This window comes from Panthera pardus, unplaced genomic scaffold (genome assembly GCF_024362965.1).
Source record: "Panthera pardus isolate Hobbes unplaced genomic scaffold, ASM2436296v1 HiC_scaffold_15, whole genome shotgun sequence".
NCBI classification, from domain to species: Eukaryota; Metazoa; Chordata; class Mammalia; order Carnivora; family Felidae; genus Panthera; species Panthera pardus.
In genome coordinates, this window is record NW_026526710.1 from 75,560,839 (window position 1) to 75,582,545 (window position 21,707).

General features: G+C 42.2%; 1 protein-coding gene across 1 annotated transcript; it reads right to left on the minus strand.

Moving 5' to 3' along the window:
- Positions 1–1,606: 1,606 nt before the first annotated feature.
- On the minus strand, positions 1,607–9,754 carry SERPINB3 (serpin family B member 3). Its single transcript, XM_019464183.2, has 8 exons — positions 9,722–9,754; positions 8,652–8,845; positions 8,050–8,106; positions 6,690–6,818; positions 5,825–5,942; positions 4,876–5,015; positions 4,230–4,385; positions 1,607–2,354 (listed from the first exon to the last, which is right to left on the minus strand). The coding sequence occupies exons 2-8, from the start codon at positions 8,817–8,819 to the stop codon at positions 1,953–1,955; spliced, it is 1,170 nt and encodes a 389-aa protein (XP_019319728.1). The 5' UTR covers positions 8,820–8,845; positions 9,722–9,754; the 3' UTR covers positions 1,607–1,952.
- Between the last annotated feature and the right edge of the window lie 11,953 nt (positions 9,755–21,707).

Below are 21,707 nucleotides of genomic sequence, written 5' to 3' on the forward strand. Positions count from 1 at the left end.
TAGAAATGAGTGAAGACTGAATTTAGAAGACTGAGCGTTGACACTCTGAATTTACTTCTTACTGAAAACTTTCTTTTAAAATACTATTCAGGATCCCAGGTCTTGGGCCAACCTTCTGATCCTTTTACATTTGTCACCAACTCATTCCTCTCATTTCTTTTCTTCAGCCTTGTCAGGTAGCCCAGAGCCTCTCTGTGCATCCAGACAGCCGCGGGCCACCTTGCCTTCCTTTCCCAGCCTGTTCACCGCGTGGTCGCTCAGTTCTCGTGGCCGAGTCTTATCCTTACGTGCTGAAATATTTACTTGCTCTGCTGTGTTCTTGGGCTGCTGAATTCTGCCGGAGAAAATTTAGACCTTTCTCAAATCCTCCAGAATTCACGTTTTATGAAATCAGCGGGGATTCAGTACTGACTGAGAAGGATTTGGAATGAACACAGTCCTTTTAAGCAAAGCTGTGTCCTAGAAACTAAAACTTGTCAATACCTGATCTTTGTATGTTGATGTACTTCAGAGGCAGTTCTAGGCCCTCCTTTCTCATCACGTTACATTCTCTCCCCAGGATCTCATTCTTGCCTTTAGCTGCCCTTTTTTATTTATTTTTTTTTAACCAAGTTTTAGAGTTCCTGAATAAATATGGAAAAACTTTTATGTTGAACATGACAAATTTAGAGCTTCAGATCATATCCTGCACTGGCTTTCTGGACTCATGTATTCTAGTGCTTACTGGACAAGTCCATTGAGATGTCTCAAAAATAATTAAGGGGCATCTGGGGGGCTCAGTTGGTGAAGTGTCGGACTCTTGATTTCAGCTCACGTCATGATCTCATGGTTTGTGAGTTCAAGCCCTGTACCTGCGTCTGCACTCACAGTGCAGAGCCTGCTTGGGATTCTCTTTCTCTCTCTTTGCCCTTCCCCCCTGCATGCGCACCCCCCCAAAATAAATAAACTTAAAAAAAAAGCAGTTAAAATTCGACAGATACAAACCTAAACCCACGATCTTTTCTTCCTTCCAAAACAAAATCTTCTTCCATGCGACCAGTTGGGTAGGCCAGAAACTTGGACATGGTTTTTGGCTTCTGTCTCTCATTTCTGTCATATATAATGTGTTGCTGGAATTCTGTGCACTTTACTTGTGAAGTAATTCTTACATATCTGGTTTTCCCCAGTGCCACTTCTGACATTCTGATGGCTTACTGATTAATCTCACTGTATCTACACTGTTCTTTTCTCTCATCCATTTATATCACAATAGCCAGAGATATAATTTTAAAATGCAGATATGATGATCTCAGTCTCATCTTTGGGAAACAAACGAAACCCGTGCTGGCTTTCCATTTGTTTTAGGATAAAATAGAAAGTTGTGAACGTGGCCTACGGCACCTTTCATGTTTGGTACCAAACTACCTTCAGCCTTACCATGCTCTGCTCCTATTTTGAATTTTCTTTTTAATGTGATAGTATATTTTTAAATTATCTTTCCTCTGTGTGGTGGGTCACTTGTACTTTGTTGAAACGAAAAAAAGAGGAAAGCAACAAATAATTTGAATAAATGTTTTATTGATCATCTATTTCACAAAACAAAAGAAATTTAGACAAGTAAGGGTGCTAGATGTCACCTAAATTCAAATAAATGTGGGTATTTAGGTTAGTACGTTTGAAGAGTAGATATGGTTTTTGAAATAGATATTATTCAAATTTAGTAGAAGATAGAGTATTAAAATATCCTTTTACCTCGTGTTGAACATTTTGTCCAAAGGGGAATTATCATGGGGAGATAAAGTAGGTTTACATGTGTTTGTAGAAAGAGGGAGATAGATAGACAACCATTACGTTCCCAGTGATGACTATGAGATTGGAAAGGAACAAAAGAATGAAAGAGAATATGTTATTTTTAGCAGTCAGTGTACTGGAAAAACTGCATTTCTCAGTAAGTAGTGGCAGGCTAATTGTATCTAAGGGGAAGAGACTCTGCCCAGGAAGAGAATGCAGTTGGTCTTATTGTGCTTGATGAAGAACAGGAAAGGGTGATCACAACGAAAATGGTAAGTTGGCAGTGATGTATACCCAGCATTTACGTCTGTAGAAGCTGTGGCCTCGGTGCCCTCTTCAGTCACCTCCACAAAGGACTTGTGGAGGGCTTTAGACACCGCGAGATCCAGGCTCCCTGTCATGCCTGAGAAGTTGGCTCTCTGTGTATTGAAGGCGTCCAGCATCCCCAAGGCTTGCAGCGTGGCCTTGAGGTCATAGTCGTCTTCCACTTTGAACCGAGGTAAATATAAATCCACCCATCTATCGCTCATATTTTGTGAGCTCGTCCACTCTGCTAGTTTCTCAGCGGTGAGCTGGTCTTCAAGCTACAGCGGTAGAAAACAGGAACAACCGACATGATTCTCATTGGACATCAAACATGATTTAACATTGGATTGAATTATAGAAACCTTTTATTTTGACAGTAAATGTAAATACAGGAGATTCAGTTTATTACATCTTATCTGAGGAGGCAAAAATAACACAGTCATAAAAAGATATTATACAATTGAAAAATGTACTATATATTCATGACTGTGTTATATTTCTGTATCCATAAATACATATGCATTGTATAAATATATACACATGGATACATATGCATACATATATGCGCGACAGAATTATTAAATCAGATCATTTTGTGAGAAATGAACTATGTATCTATTTTTTACAGTCCCCACATGACATGCTTCATTTTCAAATAGACTCGTCTTGTTACTATCCTTGTATACCTAACTTTTTACACCCTGATTTAAATAATGATGATAGTGTATGTCCTACTTATATTCCTTTTTCTTGCTTGACCTATTTGTAAACATTTCTCATACAGATATATAGTACTCTAAACAAGTTTAAATCGTTACACACTATTAACACTAAATTGATGATTCAACGTATACATATTTTTAAACATTCACTATGTGTCAGTCGCTAAGTTAAACTCTTGGCGATAGGAAGATACGCCATTGTTCCTCGTTCTGAACCTTTCAATATTTTGAGCTCCTTGCCTTGTTGGATTCGTTACTTTAAGTTAAAATCCCAGGACTGGGATTCCTGATGTTATTGATCATGAGGATTGCTGAGCTGGAGTATGCACAGGGTCGTGGCTCTTCATGTGTACTGCCGTATTACTTTCCCTGAGGATCTCCAAAGCCCAGCGTTAGCACAGTATCTGTTTTGGTTGCAGCAAGGTCACTGGGATGTCAGCAGCATCACGGGCTGTTGGAGTCATTGCAAGCTGCCATCTTTGGATTGTCTTTTATGCGTCAGATACTATTGTTGGTATTCTTCTATATTAACTTCATTATAACAGTTTTAAGAGGAAAATGGTAGTCCCTCCACACACATTTTTTGTTTGTTTGTTTGTTTGTTTGTTTGTCTCTGAGCAATGAGACTCTGAATGATTTTCGAGCTCCTAGCAACAGAATACTTCCAGATTGAAAAGCTAAATCTGTTTGTCCGTTGTCTGCAAAACGACTGTGATTTAATATTTCAAATGTACCCTTTGTTGTTTTAATTTGCTCGTTTTGTTTATAAGTGAGCTTGCAAATATTTCCATGTGTCACGTTGCCTACATATGAGTGCTTATTTCCTTGTCTTCACGTGAATAGACTGGAATATATTAGAAGTTCTTATGGTTGCAAAATATTAATGTGTGTACCTAGGTAGGTTTTTCAGAATATTAATGGGACCTGTGATGTTGAGATTTTCTGTATAATCTTCTATATCACGCTGCGATATTTAAGATCTTTACTGTTTGAGGGGCGCCTGGGTGGCTCAGTTGGTTAAGCGTCTGGCTTCGGCTCAGGTCATGATCTCACGGTTTGTGAGTTTGAGCCCCATGTCGGGCTCTGTGCTGACAGCTCAGAGCCTGGAGCCTGCTTCAGATTCTGTGTCTCCCTCTCTCTCTCTGCCTCTCCCCCACTTGTGCTCTGTCTCTCTCTGTCTCTCTCTCTCAAAAATAAATAAAATGTAAAAAAAAAAAAGATATTTACTTTTTGGAACACACAGCATTCCAGATTCTGCTTAACAATTCTTTTTTAGGCTGTTGGCAGAGAAGAAATGACGTACTCTGTACTTGAACTCTGTCAGCCACCACCAGCTAACTGTGATCATTGGTGCAGTGAATGACGCACACAAGCATTGTACTGCTGGGAAGTCAGGCAATAGTAGGAAGAATCAGAGATACAAGACTGTACCTTCTGCAGACCGTCCACTTCATTTGGCAACAGCAACATCATGCTTAGATCCTTGCCTTTGTATGGCATTTCCAGGATCTTGGCCTGTACGTCCTCCAGTGAGGTGAAATTGAAGACACTGGATTGTTTCATCATCTGCACGGGTTTGCTTGTATCCTGAGGTAATTGACGTGGCAAACAAATGCCAAGTGAGGCATTATTCAACGGAAGATAACGCTATTGAGATACACATCCTCCTTCTAACAGATGGTAGGGTTCTTCAAGTATCCCCAAGTAAATAGAGTCAAAAAAATCAAAGAAGAGGACAATGCAGCCATGACAAATTCTGTTTTCTACCTGCAGTTGTACACACTATCAGATAGGAGTTGAAAGTTAACATTCCATGTATGACTGTGTTACATCATTATAAATAAATTACAGGGGCACCTGGGTGGCTCTATCTGTTAAGCGTCCAACATTGGCTCCATTCATGATCTCACGGTCTGTGAGTTCAAGCCCCGCGTCGGGCTCTGTGCTGACAGCTCGGAGTCAGGAGCCTGCTTCAGATTCTGGGTCTCCCTCTCTCTCTGCCCCTCCCCAACTCATGCTCTGTCTCTCTCTCTCTCAAAAATAAATAAACATTAAATAAATAAATCAATTATAATACCTTGTTCAGCCAAAATTTTTCCTCCACCGTATATTTTTTATCAAATTTCTTGTCCCACAGTCCTTTGAAATAGACTGCGTTCACCAGAACCAGAACGGTAGACTCAAGAGAGTTTTCGGGAAGCAGATCCTTGATTTTTCCTGCAAAAGTAAGAACATCAGAGGTCTGCCGTAGAAGTACAAGTGGTTTGTTTGGAAGATGCTCTGAAAGTTACAAGCAATCATTAATTATTCACACAAGTCAATACTTTAGGGACAGTGAGCAGTGGTTCTCGAGGTTCAGCTTGCCTCACGGCACCAGCCTGATAGAGACACCCCTCGTTGTCATGGGAAAGGTGTTCAGCTTCTGTTTTTGGAGGACTTCGGTCACCACACACTGAAGAGTCATACACTGGGGTCAGCTGCTCTTGCAAGCGACTCCACCTCAGTTCTTCCACTCCCTCAGTTCTTCCACTCCTCCCTCCCTCCTTTCCTTTCTGTTTTTCAACTTTAGGCTCATGGCTGTGAGGAAATAGGGCTTGATTGTTCTTTAGGACAAATGGCGCGAGCTCTCTAGTCTGAAACATACGTGCTGTCAGACACCACTCCCCGCGGTGTCTTCCTCTTTATTCTCCACTAGAATAGAGAACAGAGGATGTGAACCGAAGACAGGGTCTGAGCAGAGTGTTGAGGTTCACAGATATCCGGTCATCTCTGGCCACGAGCAAACACAGATTGCCAGCCATGTTTCCTTGTAGTCGTCTTTCTGTTCTACCTCCCGGGCTCCCCTTGTTACTCTCCACGTTGACTTGGACCATTCGGTCATCTGCAGTGCCCTTCTCCATCCTCTCTTCAAAGCCAAGCCCCGCCCCACGGGCATCCCATAGGGTGTCAAGAATAGGTTTCATGCACAGCAGGGACTCAAAAGTGTTTTGTTTTGTTTTTTAAATGGGAGAGCTCCCATACTCTACCATTTGTTTGGCTTTCCACCCAGGAATTAATCTTCTTACGAGTTTCTTCTGCCGCCTTTTGAAAATCAACAGATTCCACACTGGCTAGGTAAAATTTCTTGACGTTCTCCATATATTCCTTTGATGTGGGAAGGAAGGAAGGACACAAAGAAGAATTAAGAGTAATTTGTCAGTAACTATGTATTCCCAAGTTAATTATCTTCAATCTTGACAAGACAGAGTACAAGGAATCTAGACGAACCCTGGAGAAATCTACTTTTTCCTGCCCATGCATATTTTACACAGTTACCACGTGGGTAATGTGAAAAGGAAGCACAGGCTGGTGCAAGAATGAAGTCTTCGAAGGGCAATGCCTTCTGTACCTAGGCTGGGACAGGAGAGGCCGTGGGTTGCAAACTGCAAAGCGTGATGCCCCAAAGGAGATGGTGTGCTTCTGGGACTCCTCACCAGTACTGTCAATCCTTAGTCTTCCATTCTGGGCATTCAGTCTTCCCTGGTACTTCCCCAACTCTCCTTAGAGACTCACAAGCCTGCCCTCTCATCAGTATCCCATTAGTCATTGCCCATCAAAATTTATACTGTGTAACAGTGGTGTCAGCTCACGAGGGGCATCTCATGACTTCCTATGCTACTGAGGCTTCCCTTGGGTTATAAAGTAATCCCTGAACCCACACTGTATACTGGCAGATTGTCAGGTTCTAGGAAACTTCATCTGGTATAGTTGAGGCAAGGGAATCTTGCACCCTGTGTAAATGCTCCCCATGTGGATCAGCCAGGTTCATCTGCCTGACTGTCTCCCGTTTGGTCATTGAAGGACTGACGGCCCAGGATTCAAATAAGGTGTGGAAGGCCAGGTGAAACTTACTTGAAGAAATGGAAACTTGTTTTCTCCATAGAACTTGTTGGCAATGTTCAGTTCATATGCATCAGTGGGTTTCTTTAATTCCGTTAGAAGCTTTTGAAATTGGTGGTGCACATTGCCCAACTTTTCAACCTTCAAATATCAAAAAGTAAGCTCATTGTAGTCTCTGTCAACGTAAATATAAATACTAACCCCGTGTATATCTATTAGATCTGAAGGTAAAGTTTGGTATTCCCACAGATGACATTCATTGTTGTTCCCTGATTTTCGGTGGATTTACTTAAATATTCTTCAGAATCTTTACATTCAGCCTCTTCTAGGAAATTCTTTGTTCCTGCTCTAAATAATCCAGTCTTTTCACTTTTGAACTGTAGATGCAGTACAATTCCACCATTGGATTGCCTTCTAATTGCTACAAACAATTAGGTTAAGCTTCCCAGCTAAACGTAAGCTCCCTAAGGACTAGAAGCATATTTCATTTTAGCAGCATCACTGGTATGATAATGTTGGATTTGTACATTTCAGTTACATTATGACATGAAGTCCTGTGCCCTCCTAGATGATATTATGTTCTAAGACCTACTGACCATGACCTTCACTCATGATAGCCGTACTCTTACATGTAGGAACAGTATGTGCCTGGTAAGGACTTCACATTGGTATCTGTGGGTCTTTAGACTAATTCAGATGAAAAAAGAAACTCAGAATTAAATAAACTTTCCAAAGAGCCATGGGTAGCCAGCGACAATTTTTGAACCTAGGCCTGTCTGAATCCAGAAACTTCCACTTGCTAGCTAAGAGATTTGGACCATCAGGTTATAAACTCTATAACTCATATAATCATTTTTCACAATTTACTTGGATGTGTGCTTATTCCTCTTAATTCCATTTGTGAATTAATTAAAATGATACTATTTTAGCAACAGTTTTATGATTACTGTAATTATTGTTTTTCTATGATGACAATACATAAAATTTGTCAGGGTTTCCAGTAATCTAGGCACTGTCGTAATGTTTTACATCTGTCTGTATGTACTGAGGCAGATTCTTTTATTACTCCCAGTTCTCCAGGCTGAGGTCACTGTGCCTCAGAGCAGTTGTGTCTTGTTCACGTTCCCCAGTGGTGAACAGCAGAGCAGGAATTTGAAGCTCTTTAAGAACAGTAGTGATCTCCACTCCGGAAACAAAAATACGAAAGAAATCAATATGTAATATGAAATGAGAAACAACTCTGTCCGATCTATTTTGCTTAAGATTTCTCCTAAAAGCTGACTTTTCCCAGTTTATCTGAAATTCCCGTTTTAAAGTGGGACCCTCTTGGGTGTGTGATTCTCCTTCTAGACCCCAGTGCTCTGTGACTCACGTGATCTGTCGTAGTTCTTCCTCTCGTGTTGTGTGTGGCTTCGTTGAGGTGAAGGACCTGGAAGAGGCAGGAAGTGGGACAAGAAAAGTACTTAAAAGATCTGGAAGTCAAAAAGAGAGAAAGAACCCCAATACAAACAAAACAAAACCTCATAGCAAACCAAACAAAACCAATACGCAAAGGAAAAAGAGAAAACTGCAGCGTAAGCATTTGCTCCTTGAAAAACGACCGCAAAGCTGATTGATCACCGGCCACTTCAAAGAATCCTGTGTTGTTATTCATTGTTCAGGAAACGTGAGGATGTTTTCCATGGATTTCAGTCAGCACCTCACTTTGACTGTTACTCTTCCATTTAAGCCTCTCCTCTACTTGTTGTGCAGTTGTAGGAGTTCATCCCAGCTCCCAGAGGAAATGTAGGCACAGGGAGGCAAATGGGGCAGAGCCCAGGGGAGGGCGTGTGCTCCCCACAGCTCTGTGCTCACCCAGTTATGGGAATGTTTGCCCAGCCTCCTGTGCTCTACAGCCGGATCTGTGGTCATCTGCACCCAAGCCAACGGAGAGATCCGTCTAGGCTGGTCAGTGTGTAGGCAGCTGACACCTACCTTCCCAATTTCGAGGGCGGTGTTTTCTTTGGCTCCTAAGTAGGTCATGGCTAATGCTGATGCGATGGATAAAGGGGAATAGAAGATGTTGTCATTCTTCTTTGATAGTTTGAACTGCTGGAACAGATCCAATGCAAAGTGGGTGTTTGCTTCACTGAGTGAATCCATGGCGACCTTGATGTGACCTGGAGTTCCTAGAGAAGCATCAGGTTCATATTATGGCTTTACTGAAGGGAGGGTTAGTCTATCATGAATTTTCTTAAAAAAATTTTTTTTAAATGTTTATTTTTGAGAGAGAGAGAGAGCTGAGGAGGAGCAGAAAGAGAGAGACACAGAGAATCTGAAGCAGTCTCCAGGCTCTGAGCTGTCAGCACAGAGCCTGATGCACGGCTTGAACCCACGGACAGACCGCGAGATCATGACCTGAGTCTAAGTCAGACACTTAACAGACTGAGCCACCCAGGTGCCCTGGTATAATGAAATTTTCTGAAAAGAAATGACTTTTATTTGGATTGTGGGATTTTGGCAACTAAAGTTTTTCTTCCTTTTACTTTTTAACCCCTTGCAATGTACATGTATAAATTTCATAATTAGACAACTATCAAAATTACTGTACACATAAAAAAAAACTTTTGTGATAAAGTAATGGAACTTCTTTCTTTCTTTCTTTCTTTCTTTCTTTCTTTCTTTCTTTCTTTCTTTCTTTCTTTCTTTCTTTCATTACTGGCAGGACTAGGCCTCGGTAGAAAATGCTTTATTGCAGATACTAACACACAGATTCATGTCATAACATTCAGCCGTGTCCCATGAGGCACCTCTCTGCCTTTTCCTTCAAGGTTCTGTGGGTGCCAGACCCTCTCCCCACCCCCCATGTTCCACAGGGGGCATTGCATAATCAGAAATAAATAAATAAAGGGTAAATCAGATGAAGAAGGTGTTTCAAATGTACTCTGGCAGAGTAAGTAGAATATAATCGCATGGAATGAAATAGACGCATGCTATAAAGCGTCATTGCCATTATTTTCAGAAATGATTCCAGTTATTAAGCTGGAGCGGCTGGAAGCACTTACCTGTGTCCCTGGAGGAAGCAGAGGTGGGCAGGGAGCCTGTCAGCCTGTTTGCAGTGAGTGGGGAGATCCTGAATATATATACCTCTCTCCTGCCACCTTCCGCTCCTCCTTGCAGTTGGTATTTCAAGTAAATCAACTTTTGATTTCTTAATCAGGCTAACCGTGACATGTATCCACTCAAAATATTTATGAGAATAAAACATGATTGTTCCATTACTGTACTTCCTTTCCACATGCAGCAGAAAATACTGCAGCCCTGCAATCCTCGGCTCTTAGGAGATGCATGTAGGTGTCTTTTCTAGTACCAGTGAGGATAAAGTTAAAATGCCAGCTTCCTCTCACCCACCTGCTACAGCCACCTGGAAATAACCCTTAAAAAGTCTTCTCTTGGATGTTGATGTCTTTAAGGCCCACATCAAACAGAAATAGTGAAAAAGTTTACATTTTCTGTCTCCTGTTCTGAAACAGGCTTGTTCAGCCTGTCCATTTCCTTAGTAATTATTCTGTATAACCAGGAAAATAGCTCGAGTTCTGTCGAAAGCTCTACTGCCGAGGTGGCCCAGCAATAGCCAGGGAACAAGAGTCTGTTGTCTTCCCCTAAAGGCTGTGCCTTGAGAACTGTCCTCCTTGGGACCGCCCATGCCCCCTCGCAGCCAGTCCCGGATTTTCTCTGTGTTTGAAGATCAGTGTGGGGCTCATTTACCTCGCGGTGTTCACCTGCTCACAATGAGAAGAACAATCGATATCAACAGGAACCATCTCGAGTGGCAGAATTCTGATTTTTTTGTATAAATATGAATCAAAAATAGATCGTTTGAGCTCCAGAATCATGACGTTTATCTGTCACTTGGCCTTCACTATTCCGGTGTCATATTCATGGACTGGACACCATAGTCAGAAAAAGTGGTAAGAAAAAATGAGGAAAAGGTGTTCTTTGAATGCCATGGTTAATTCTTCTATCACTGGAACCTTACGCTGCTCACGTGCATAGATGGGCTAATATTAAAAACCTGACTTCTATCGAGTGGGGACACCTTTAACAGCTTATTAAGGCAGGTCTCTTTGTTATCCCCATTTCACAGATGACAGAAACGAGGCACAGAGCAGTTGAATAAAGGCTCAGGTTTCTAGGGGTAGTGAATTGCACAGGTGAGCTATCCAGGCAGATAAGCTGGCTCAGGAACCTGCCTGTGTATCCGCTACCCAGACTAGGTTAGACAGACTCTGGGTTTGAGATGACATATCTCCTTGTGTTTAAGTGAAAGGAACCTTCTGCACTCTCAAAAGAAAATAAAGTCTTCCTACAAAATCGGAAGAGGTGAGGCTCAGTCAAATACTAAGTCCCACGGTCACCAGGAGAGGAGGCTGGGCTTTCAGATGCCCGTTTAGGGCTCCGTCCTGAGACAGCCAAGAACAGCGAGTGGCGAACCAAATCAGGGTGATTTCCTTTGAGCGTGAGGCTCAGAGAGAGAATCAAATCATATCCAACCCTCCCTTCCCCCAGACAGCTCTCTCAAGCTGGGGTTTAGTAGAAATTAATAGGAGGGCGGGGAAAGAGGCAGACGAAAGAAAGTGTTTTTCCCCAGATACACCGTACCCTGAAGCCTGGCTGTGGTGGGGAGAGGGTGGTGATCGTGGGACATCTGGCACAACATCTGCCCTGCCATGAGGGTGGGGGCTATTTGTACTGTGGGTCGAATTTATAGTTCACATGCTATGAGCTTCCTTTTTTAAAATGTAAAATTCACTAGTTTGTAGTACAGTGACAAGGTTGTGCAGATCACCATGAATTAATTCCAGAAGAGTTTCATCACCCCCACTAAGAGACCCCTCCATGGTTCTCCCTTACCACAGTCTCTGGAAGCCACTAATCTTCTTGTCTCTGTGAATTTGTCTGTTCTGGATTTTTCATTTAGATGGACTTGCAGGGTGTATGGCCTTGTCTCATGTTCCTTCCACTTAGCGGTCTTCACCCATATTGTAGCATGTGTTGCTGCTTCGTTTCTTTATATGACTAAATAACGTTCCATCGTGTGATAATAGCACTGTTTGTAATCCATTCATGTGCCAGTGTACATTTGGGTTTGGTCACTCTTTGGCTATCGTGAATGATGCTGACGTGACCTTTCGCGTAGAAATTTCAGCATGGACGTATGTTTTCATCTCTTGGGCATATACCAAGGAGTGAACTCACTGTCAATATGGTAATTCTGTGTTTGATTCTGAACCGCCAGACTATGCCATTTTATATTCCCACCAGAATATGACGGGGTTATGTGTGGGAGTTCTAGCACGCTTCTCCAGCACTCGTTACTCTTGTGGGTCCTTTCTAACACTTGCCAAGGACAGGGTCTTGTGTCTCTGCACATCATGAATTCACAGGAAGATTCACCTACAACAATGTCCCAGGAGCTCAGAAGATGGAGGGAGGGGGTGGAGGTAGGGGGCCTGACCCCTTGGGCATGGCTGCTTGCTCTTAGCTCTCCTCTAGCCCCCTGTGTGGAGTGAATTCTGAGTGGGACTGTTATGTAACAGGACCCCGGAGTTGAGACTGGATGAGGGTAAGGGAGGAGGAAGACTACTGGGGTTTTGAAGAAGGAGTGGGTCCAAAGACAGAAGTAAATGACAAGAAAAAGAACCACGATGAAAAATTACAAACACGAGGAATAGGCACTTCTCTGTCAAGCTCCTATTCAGTCACAGGAGACAATCACAGGCCATTGTCACCAGATAGAAATGGGGTTTCCTGGAGGAGGAGGAGAAGGAGCAGGAGGGGTTTCTCTGGGCTCCAAGAGAAAGGGACCTGACCTCACGGGACAGAAAAAAAGCAGCTCAGGCTGGGCTTGGAAGGAAGAAATTTGGTGACAATGTGGGATCAGTTGGCTTTGAAGGGAACTTCTGACCGAGGCCGAATTCTCCTGAGACTAAGCTGCTAAGATTTGTCATGCAGAAGTGAGTCTGAGGAAAGGGGACTCATTATAAGGACCAGGAGTTTGCTTAAATTTAGAGAGAGCTTGGGCTCACATGAAAAATAACTTCATACTTTTCTTCTGTTCCCAAAAAGCGTTCCTGGCACGTAATAGACAGGATTGTGACATCCTGATGTCTTACACTGTCACAGAAGACTCAGCAATTCTCAGACGTTTTCGCATGTGATTACCTGCCAACTTGTGTCTCTGGGTATTTTCTAAATATACACCAATATCATTAACCAATGATATTAGGTTCCAGGAATCCAGGAACCCAATAAAACTTAGGAATGTACACTTTCAGGAGCCATCCTCCTATTGTTAATGCCTTTATAGGTTGGTGAAGAAATATCCCCTTGGTTTTCCTGACCCTTACTTCCTTGTGAAGGGCATGATGTGTCAAGTTGCACATCCTAGGGGAAATCTTATTTCTTCCTTCTTACGAAGCATATGCTTGTGTCTGTTTGCAGGCAAACTGGTTAGTGGAGACTAAGCATCCAGTAATAGAATATCTGCCAATTACTGTATTCCCTGCAGATACAGATATAGATACAGCTATGTATACATTGAATGACATCAGAATGGGGTTAAGTAGCTTTGTAAAAAAAATTCACAGAGGATCACTCATTCTGCTAAGATTTAAAGAGACATCAGTTAGGGCAGTGGTCTCCTGTGTAAGTATATCATGGAAGACAGACAAATCCATATTACCCCCACCCATTTCCCCATTTCCACACCTCCAGCACCACCCAGAACAGTCATCCTACTCTGTGCTTTCTATTGAATCCAACACTGTTCCTTGTTGTTCTCTTACAACTCCCTCCCTGATTCATGGTGACATTCCTTTGGCAAGAAACACCAATGTAGGCATGGGCTCCCGCTTTTCCTCTTCCTCTTTGCTTTTCTGAAATAATGGATTTTCCCCATGACTGACTGCATGTCACTTGATCTTTCCTCAGAGGCTCCTTCTCACTCCCCCAACTTCATACTGTGAAGCCAGGATACATGGTCTTCTCTTTCTTTTATTTCCACTGCTTTTTCTAGCCATTGCTTTTTTTACTGTCTTCAATGACCTGTTTTCAGTTTCCAGCCATGAGGGTATATCACCATGTGCCCACTGACCGTCTTGTGTGTTACTCCTTAATATTCACCAGGTCATCTGTTACCTCTGCGCCCTTTTATGGTTTTAGCTCTTCATTCTAAATGCTTCCAGTATTCCGGGTGACTTCAAAACTTTCATAGTCAACAAATGGAATCCATACGTATTTTATTTTACATTTCTGTTTTAGCTGAACCTCCTTCTTTGTGAAAAGCTTCTCGTGTCTTTTGCCCTTTTCTTCACTGGATTCATGATGTTTCTTATCTATTTGCTCTTTATATGCTCTTTATATAAGGTAATGTTGTTGATGCCTTCTTTGGAGTATCAAAGGAAAGGCAAAGTTCTAGAGGGGTAAAGAAACTTGAGTATATGAGATGTTGGTTTGCTGGGGATTTAATTTGCTTTTCCAGTTCTACCCTTTGCTCTTTCAACTTCCTGTGGGTTCCAGGAAGCTGAGACATAGGGAGCCATAATCAAGGTCTCGTCCTCTGACAGACAGTTGCATTTGGCCAGTGTTGAGGCAACAAGAGTCACCTAGCTTCCTCTCAGCTAGGTTGCCAAGGGATGAATGCATTTATTTCCCAAAAGCCACAGATGCTATTGGGAAACATTTTCTGTAGCTACAGCTGTTTTCTGGATTTTGGTAACCTCTCCCTTTGCTCTTTAGGTCTAGGGATGGCAGTGTCTCCCCACTGTTGTCAGTCTTGTGATATTCACTATCTTTTCTCGGTTTCTCTTAGACCTGACCATACATTGTATAGTCTCTTTATTAAACTTTCCTGAATTATCCATCTTGACTATGTCATTTGTTTTCTGCTGGGCCCTTGACCAATACAGTAAGTAAATTGCTTTAGGAGAAATATCTTCAAATGGAAATCAGGTTGCTCACGTATTGAGAAGCACGTGCTGAGAGCAAATGGGGCATTGGCATATGGCAACAAGTTCCCATTGATGGAAGCAAGACATAAAGATGGAAGCAAGACACCATAAAGGTGTGGGGACATCAGGTGGCTGTGGTGCTTAGTTGCTATGGTGACAACTTTGATTATAAAGATTGTGGGATCAGCTGCTTACTTATGATGGGCTTGGGAAGTTCAATTCCAACTGAAATCTGAAACATGTTTTCCATGGATCTTGACAAGTAAATACTAAAAGATATAATACGTTTGTAGTGATAAGATGTTTCACCTTTCTAAGAAAATGCAATTAAGACAACAGTGAGATTAACACCAGTAACAGTTTTTAAATACTCAGGATTGGTGTTATGTGGAAGAAGAGAATTATTGATAAAATCTTGGTGAAGATGTTAGTACAACTACTTTGGGAATATTTGGCAGTATGTGCTTAAGAGTCAGCAGTTCTCGGGATGCCTGAGTGGCTCAGTCAGTTAAGCATCTGACCCTTGGTTTCAGCTCAGGTCATGATCTCATGGTTCTTGGGTTTGAGCCCCACATTCTATACTGTCAATGTGGAGCCTGTTTGGAATTCTCTCTCGCACTGTCTGCCCTTCCCCTATTGTGCTCTCTCTCTCAAAAATAATAAGTAAACTTAAAAAAAGAGTCGGCAGTTCTCTGTCTAAATATAGTACACCTTAGATGTACCCCTACATGCAGTGCTCAAGGATACACGTGTAAGGGGGTTAATTGCAGTACAGTTGGCAATGGCAAGAGGTAGAAACAATTTAGATGTATATTAATAGAAGACTAAAGAAATCATGCTATGTTCATCCAATGGAATATTGTACAGCAGTGAATGTAAATGAACCAGATATTCATGTATCAGAAAGGATAGATCTTTAACCATAATGTGCCGTGGAGAAAAATCATGGGGGAAAGGATATGTAGTTATCATTGTTTTTTGTTTTTTTGTTTTTTTTTGTAGTGTGGGTGGGGAAGGTAGGGAGCTTCATCATTGAGATGTAATTCTTGGGAACTAGGGGGCACGCCTGCTTCAGAAATGGAGAAATGTCATTGGGTATCATATAGCGCCTATTTGTGACCAATGATAATTAGCATTGAGGGCCAACTGCTCTTAGAAAATTTGTCCAAGCAGGAGGCATCACAGTCCCAGACTTTAGCCTCTACTACAAAGCTGTCATCATCAAGACAGCATGGTATTGGCACAAAAACAGGCACATAGACCAATGGAATAGAATAGAAACCCCAGAACTAGACCCACAAAAGTATGGCCAACTCATCTTTGACAAAGCAGGAAAGAATATCCAATGGAAAAAAGACAGTCTCTTTAACAAATGGTGCTGGGAGAACTGGACAGCAACATGCAGAAGAATGAAACTAGACCACTTTCTCACACCATTCACAAAAATAAACTCAAAATGGATAAAGGACCTGAATGTGAAACAGGAAGCCATCAAAACCCTAGAGGAGAAAGCAGGAAAAGACCTCTCTGACCTCAGCTGCAGCAATTTCTTACTTGACACATCCCCAAAGGCAAGGGAACTAAAAGCAAAAATGAACTATTGGGACCTCATGAAGATAAAAAGCTTCTACACAGCAAAGGACACAATCAACAAAACGAAAAGGCAACCAACGGAATGGGAAACGATATTTGCAAATGACATATCGGACAAAGGGCTGGTATCCAAAATCTATAAAGAGCTCACCAAACTCCACACCCAAAAACCAAATAATCCAAGAAAACCAATAAACCAAGAAATGGGCAGAAAACATGAATAGACACTTCCCTAAAGAAGACATCCAGATGGCCAACAGGCACATGAAAAGATGCTAAACGTCGTTCCTCATCAGGGAAATACAAATCAAAACCACACTCAGATATCACCTCAGGCCAGTCAGAGTGGCCAAAATGAACAAATCAGGAGACTATTTGGGAGGGAGGAAGGGTAGGTGATGGGCATTGAAGAGGGCATCTTTTGGGATGAGCACTGGGTGTTGTATGGAAACCAATTTGACAATAAATTTCATATATTAAGAAAAAAAAAAAAAAGAAAATTTGTCCAAACACCAAGCCACATCAAAACCGTCTGTGGTTTGTCCTTTCAGGCTTGAGGTTTAGCTAGATGGGGACAGACAGCTCATCTATTTCTATATCCATTATACTCTAACCCCATTATACCCTGTCAACATTCCTGCTAAAGTCCATGCGTGGGTGGTTTCGTCATAGCCTTCTGATGGCCCTTTATCCAGTCCTTGACAGGGAATTTTCTGAATTGTCACTGTTGACTCGTCTCCCTTGGGATTCTACCTTTAGTGCTCTATATCTCTGACCCCCCTCCCACTGCTACCCCTCAGTTGCAGGTTTCTGCTTCTCCTGGGGGTCTTCTGCAGGCGCTCCCTTTCCAGCCTACCTGGGCCCCCTCGCCACTCTGCTTCAGTCCATGAGTTCCCTGGTCCATTTGTCTCAGTTTAGAGCATTCCCTTCCTCCCTTTCCATCTCTAGTGCCATTCATACAGCCCTTCCTTTTCATTAGTTTTGGGTTGATGTTTATCATTTTGATTGATTGATATTTTAAATCATTTTCATCAGTTCTGTTTTAAAATTTCATTCTATAACTTTTCATCTTATCAGAAAGATTACACTGCTGTCCACCCCTTCCGTTTTGGGCTTCTGGTGATGTTTCAGTAGAATTAGCCTGTCTTTGGAACATAAGGAGAGAGCATTCTTTCTGTGCTCCAAGTCTAGCAGTAACCAGGAACAACTGATTATTGGCTGTTTACATTTGGGTGAATGTTTCTTGAAGATTTGTTTGAATTTAGGCGTGGTTACATAATATGTTTGGCCATCATATTTTTAAGGCATCTTTAGTGACCCATTGTCCATGCAATGGGTTCTTAGTTATTTTCTGTGACGTGGTAGGCTAAATGCGTGGTCTCCAGCACAGGGCCAGAAGCAGGGACGTCACCGACAGGGGAAGTTTGCCAAGGTTCCTTTTACATTTGGGTGGCAAGTGACTTAGCCTCATACCCTGAGCCAAAATTCCATGACCATCCTATCACCATATACTGCCCATCTCATTAACCTCTGGAACAAGCCTCTGCATTCTGGAAGTGACGCTGCCTTTAACATCTGTCTCTCCAGACTGCCAGGAACAGTTATCATCACCTCCTTCAGTTTTCCGGCCACCCAAGCATGACAGATCTACTTTCATAGGTACCAGTAATTATACACCACTGCGCAAGAAACTCCTGGCCTTGAATTGTTCCAGTGATGTCTTCCCTACGCTATGAGGAGTACTTGACAAAGCGTATTAATTCATTGTACTTTTACCTAAAGTACAATGAATTAACATGGATTCCTGAAATTCAGGGCATTAAGTTGAATTTTGGTCAGTATCAATTTGATACACAATAATATTCCAGTGATGCTTGGAAGTACATGTGCTTCTTTAAAGGTGTTTTTTAATTGTTGAAATACTTGATGCTTGCTCTGGTAAGTAAAGATTGTTCAGAAACGTAGGCAGCAAAATACAGGGGGAACTCCTCGTCCACTCTCAAGCACGGTAGTGGATTCCTAGGACCACCATCGTTAAGTACCTAAAAACTGTGTGGATGGAAATGAACAAAATGTATTCTTTCACCCTTGTGGAAGCTAGGACTCTAAAATCAAGAGGTTGTGAGGACCATGCTCCCCTGAAGGCTCTAGGGGAGACCCCTTGCCTCTTCCAGCTTCTGGTGGCTCCTGCTGTTCCTTGGTTTGTGCATTCGGTCTGTGCCTTTGTCTTTGTATGATCTTTTCCTCTGTGTGTCTCTTCTCTTCTTCTAAGGACAATTGGATACTGGATTAGAACTTACCCTAAGCCAGTATTTCCCCGTGTTAACTAATTACGGCTGCAGAGTTTCTATAGCTAAATTAGGTCATACTCTGAGATACTTGATAGACATGAAGTTACCTTTACTGTACTTGTGCAGTGCGTATTCACTCCACTACAGTTACCACTCCCTTAGCTGAAGTCAAAACTTTTAACAGTGGAGAAGAAACCATCTAGCTGTTTTTACCTAAGTACAAGACACATCCCTGCATCCATGTGCTCCTGGGTAAGCGTGAACAGCCCAGACACTGGGTAATCCATGGACACCAGACTGTACTTCTTCGTGATGATCTACTGACGATGCTGGGGTCAAGACTGTAGGTGTTAGGATTGACACAGCAAGTGGACAGGCCATGGCACTGGCAGTAGGAGGGACTTGCAGCAGCCCTGAAGGAACCATCCGACCGAGGTCATGGCTGCTGTGGTGCTCATCCACACTCGGCCTCGTGAAACAAGCTCAGAAGGAGCTTCACTTTGGCTTCTCCATTGGTTTTTGGACCACTTCTGGTGGCAGCACTGGAGAGACCATGGAGGTCAGGCCCTAGTTTCTAGAGCGGACAGTGAGGGAACAGTAAAGGAAGGGGGCAAGCTATGTGAGTGGCCCTACCCCAGACTTCCCAGGAGTGCTAGTTCCAAAGGCAAGATGTGTTTAATGATGGACCACTTCTGGCTTAGCCCCCTTGGTCGGATGATATGTGTGTGTGTGGTTATAGGATGAGAGGCGGGGGGAAGAGAGAGAGAAGTGGGGGAGGAAGACTATGCATGGAGAGGCAGGGAGGGAAGGGAAGAGAGGGAAGGAGGGAAGGAAAGAGACAGAACGAATGCCACCAAGGTGGACCGGTGGGTCATGGACCCTTCACAGCCGACTATCCTAGAGACAAGAGGCTTCCCCTAACCCACACATCTTCCAAAACAGCAGTCCTCAGATTAGAATAACCCCAAAGGTGCCCACAGAGACTTTTATAGGAGAATTACAAAATTTCAAATGCATGTGTCCTCTTCTCCAAAATTTATATGCCTGAAAATGTCCTGTGTTCACAGAGGCAGGCGTCCCAGTTCTTCCACATTTCACAAAAGAAAAGCAAACTTGTCACCTACTTCAGATCTTACTATAGGGATGCCCAGGAGGCAACAAAGACAAAACTCTTTCACGATTAATTGAGATACTTCACGCCCACCCATAGGGCTTCTCCCTTTCCCTATTTTCGACAGACTCCTGTCATCTGTGAAGAATAGAATGTCAGAAGGGAAGTATTTTAGCTCATGGTGAGTTCCGAATCAAGAATATATATAAACGAAGGCAGAGTGACCGTGGGAGTAATGATAATTTTTCAATAACACAGCCCCTTTAAGCCTCTGACTATTATCAAGATTGTGTTAAACGGGAGAGACAAGCAAAAGAGCATCTCAAAGGCTACTGAACACTAAATAGGACTTTGCTACTTACTGTGACAAATTCTTTTCTGCTGTGCCAGATACTGTCTCAGGTGCAAGAAGATACCAAACTAACTGGTTGTACTGAGTGTTTTACCGGGTTATGTATTTTTCAGATACATCACATAAAACCTATGGAATTTATTTGAGATATGGTGTGTATTATTCAGTTCACATATAAAATCTATTTTTTCAAATCTCATCATGAATATTTTTTCCTATGAAAGTGAATCTTCATTTTATTTCATTTCTAAAAATGGTTAATGGTTCAACCTGCTCCTAACAAAGTCCAAAAAAATTTTTTTTAGCATTTATTTATTTTGAGAGACAGCAAGCGGGTGAGTGGTAGACAGACACACGCAGAATCCAAAGCAGGCTCCAGGCTCTGAGCACAGAGCCCGACGCGGGGCTCGAACTCACGAACCGTGAGATCATGACCCGAGCCGAATTCGGACACTCACCCGACTGAGCCACCCAGGCGCCCCGCAAAGTCCAAAATTTTGTGTTAGATGCAGAACCAATGATTTTTTAGCAAGATACATTTTTATCTTAAACGAAAAAGCACAGGGAAATGTTCTGATTCATCTCATTAAGAGATGTTTCTCTAATTGAAAAAAATAGCTTTTGTGTTCAATAATTACGCATCAATTTTTTAATATTTTCCTCCAGTTTTATGCTAATAGTAAGTATAGGGATAAGAAAACATATTTTAAACATTTAAAGCAATATGATCATGGGAAGTAAGAACATTTTATATTTTAAATTCACAAACATTTTCATTGGAAGGAAGGATGACCAAGTTATCAATAGAAGACTTTAAGATATAAAAATATTAAATCAGGATGAAATTCTTTGAAGAAAGTGGAATGGAAATATAATTTCCAGGTGACGAAGAATGATTTAAAATCTTGAAAAGTGAAAGGGCTTGTTCGTGTGTTTTAGAAACGGGTAAATAGTAGGTACTATAGCTTGATTCCATTGGATGCCTTTTAAAGAGTGCTACAATGAGTTTATTTTAAAATAGCCACACGCATAACATGTCATAAGTTATATCCTTTGTAACTGTGTTGTGGACACAAATTTAGGTGTCAACTAAGACGTGTGTGAGGCTTTAAAGTTCCGGGTTGCTCTTGAGCAGAGGGTCTGGCGGTCACTCTTGCAGGGTCCAGATCCTTGGTGTTGCCGTCTGCTACCCGCTTCAGGCCACACCACTAGTGACACTGTGTGGCAGTGGCTGCAACAGCAAGTCAGTAGCACGAGACTTCCTGGGAACAAGAGAGGTTTCTGGTATTTCTTCTGTAAAACACATAGAAGACTGAGATTCCCCCTCCACATCTGCACATAATAAATGTTCTGGGATTCTTAAAGTTGTTGAGAGAGGGAGAATCCAGGGAGAGAGAATGGCATCCTAAATAGGATGGTGGATGGATTATATTTGATCTGATCATAAAGACGAATGTGGTCTTATTTTGTATTCATTAAAGTCTTAGTTTCTTCCAACAAGGGAAAGCGCTGGGCTAAGTCACATCGCAGGTGAATTGTATATGATACTGCAAAAATTAACCTCAATCCTTTTCAGACGTCTCCAAAAACCGAAGTGGAGGGATGACTTCCTAACTCATTCTCTGTGGGCAGCATTACCCTGATATCAGAGCAAGAGGGACACTACAGCAAGACAAGTACAGACCAATATCT

Bases quoted from the DNA above. Each gene is read 5' to 3' on its own strand.
- SERPINB3 (XM_019464183.2), bottom strand. From the start codon at position 8,819: ATGGATTCACTCAGTGAAGCAAACACCCACTTTGCATTGGATCTGTTC. The intron at 6,819-8,049 runs GTGAGTCACAGA...TGATATTTGAAG, and splicing joins GAAGAACTACGACAGATCAC to GTTGAAAAGTTGGGCAATGT. The intron at 5,943-6,689 runs GTAAGTTTCACC...CCCACATCAAAG, and splicing joins ACAAGTTTCCATTTCTTCAA to GAATATATGGAGAACGTCAA.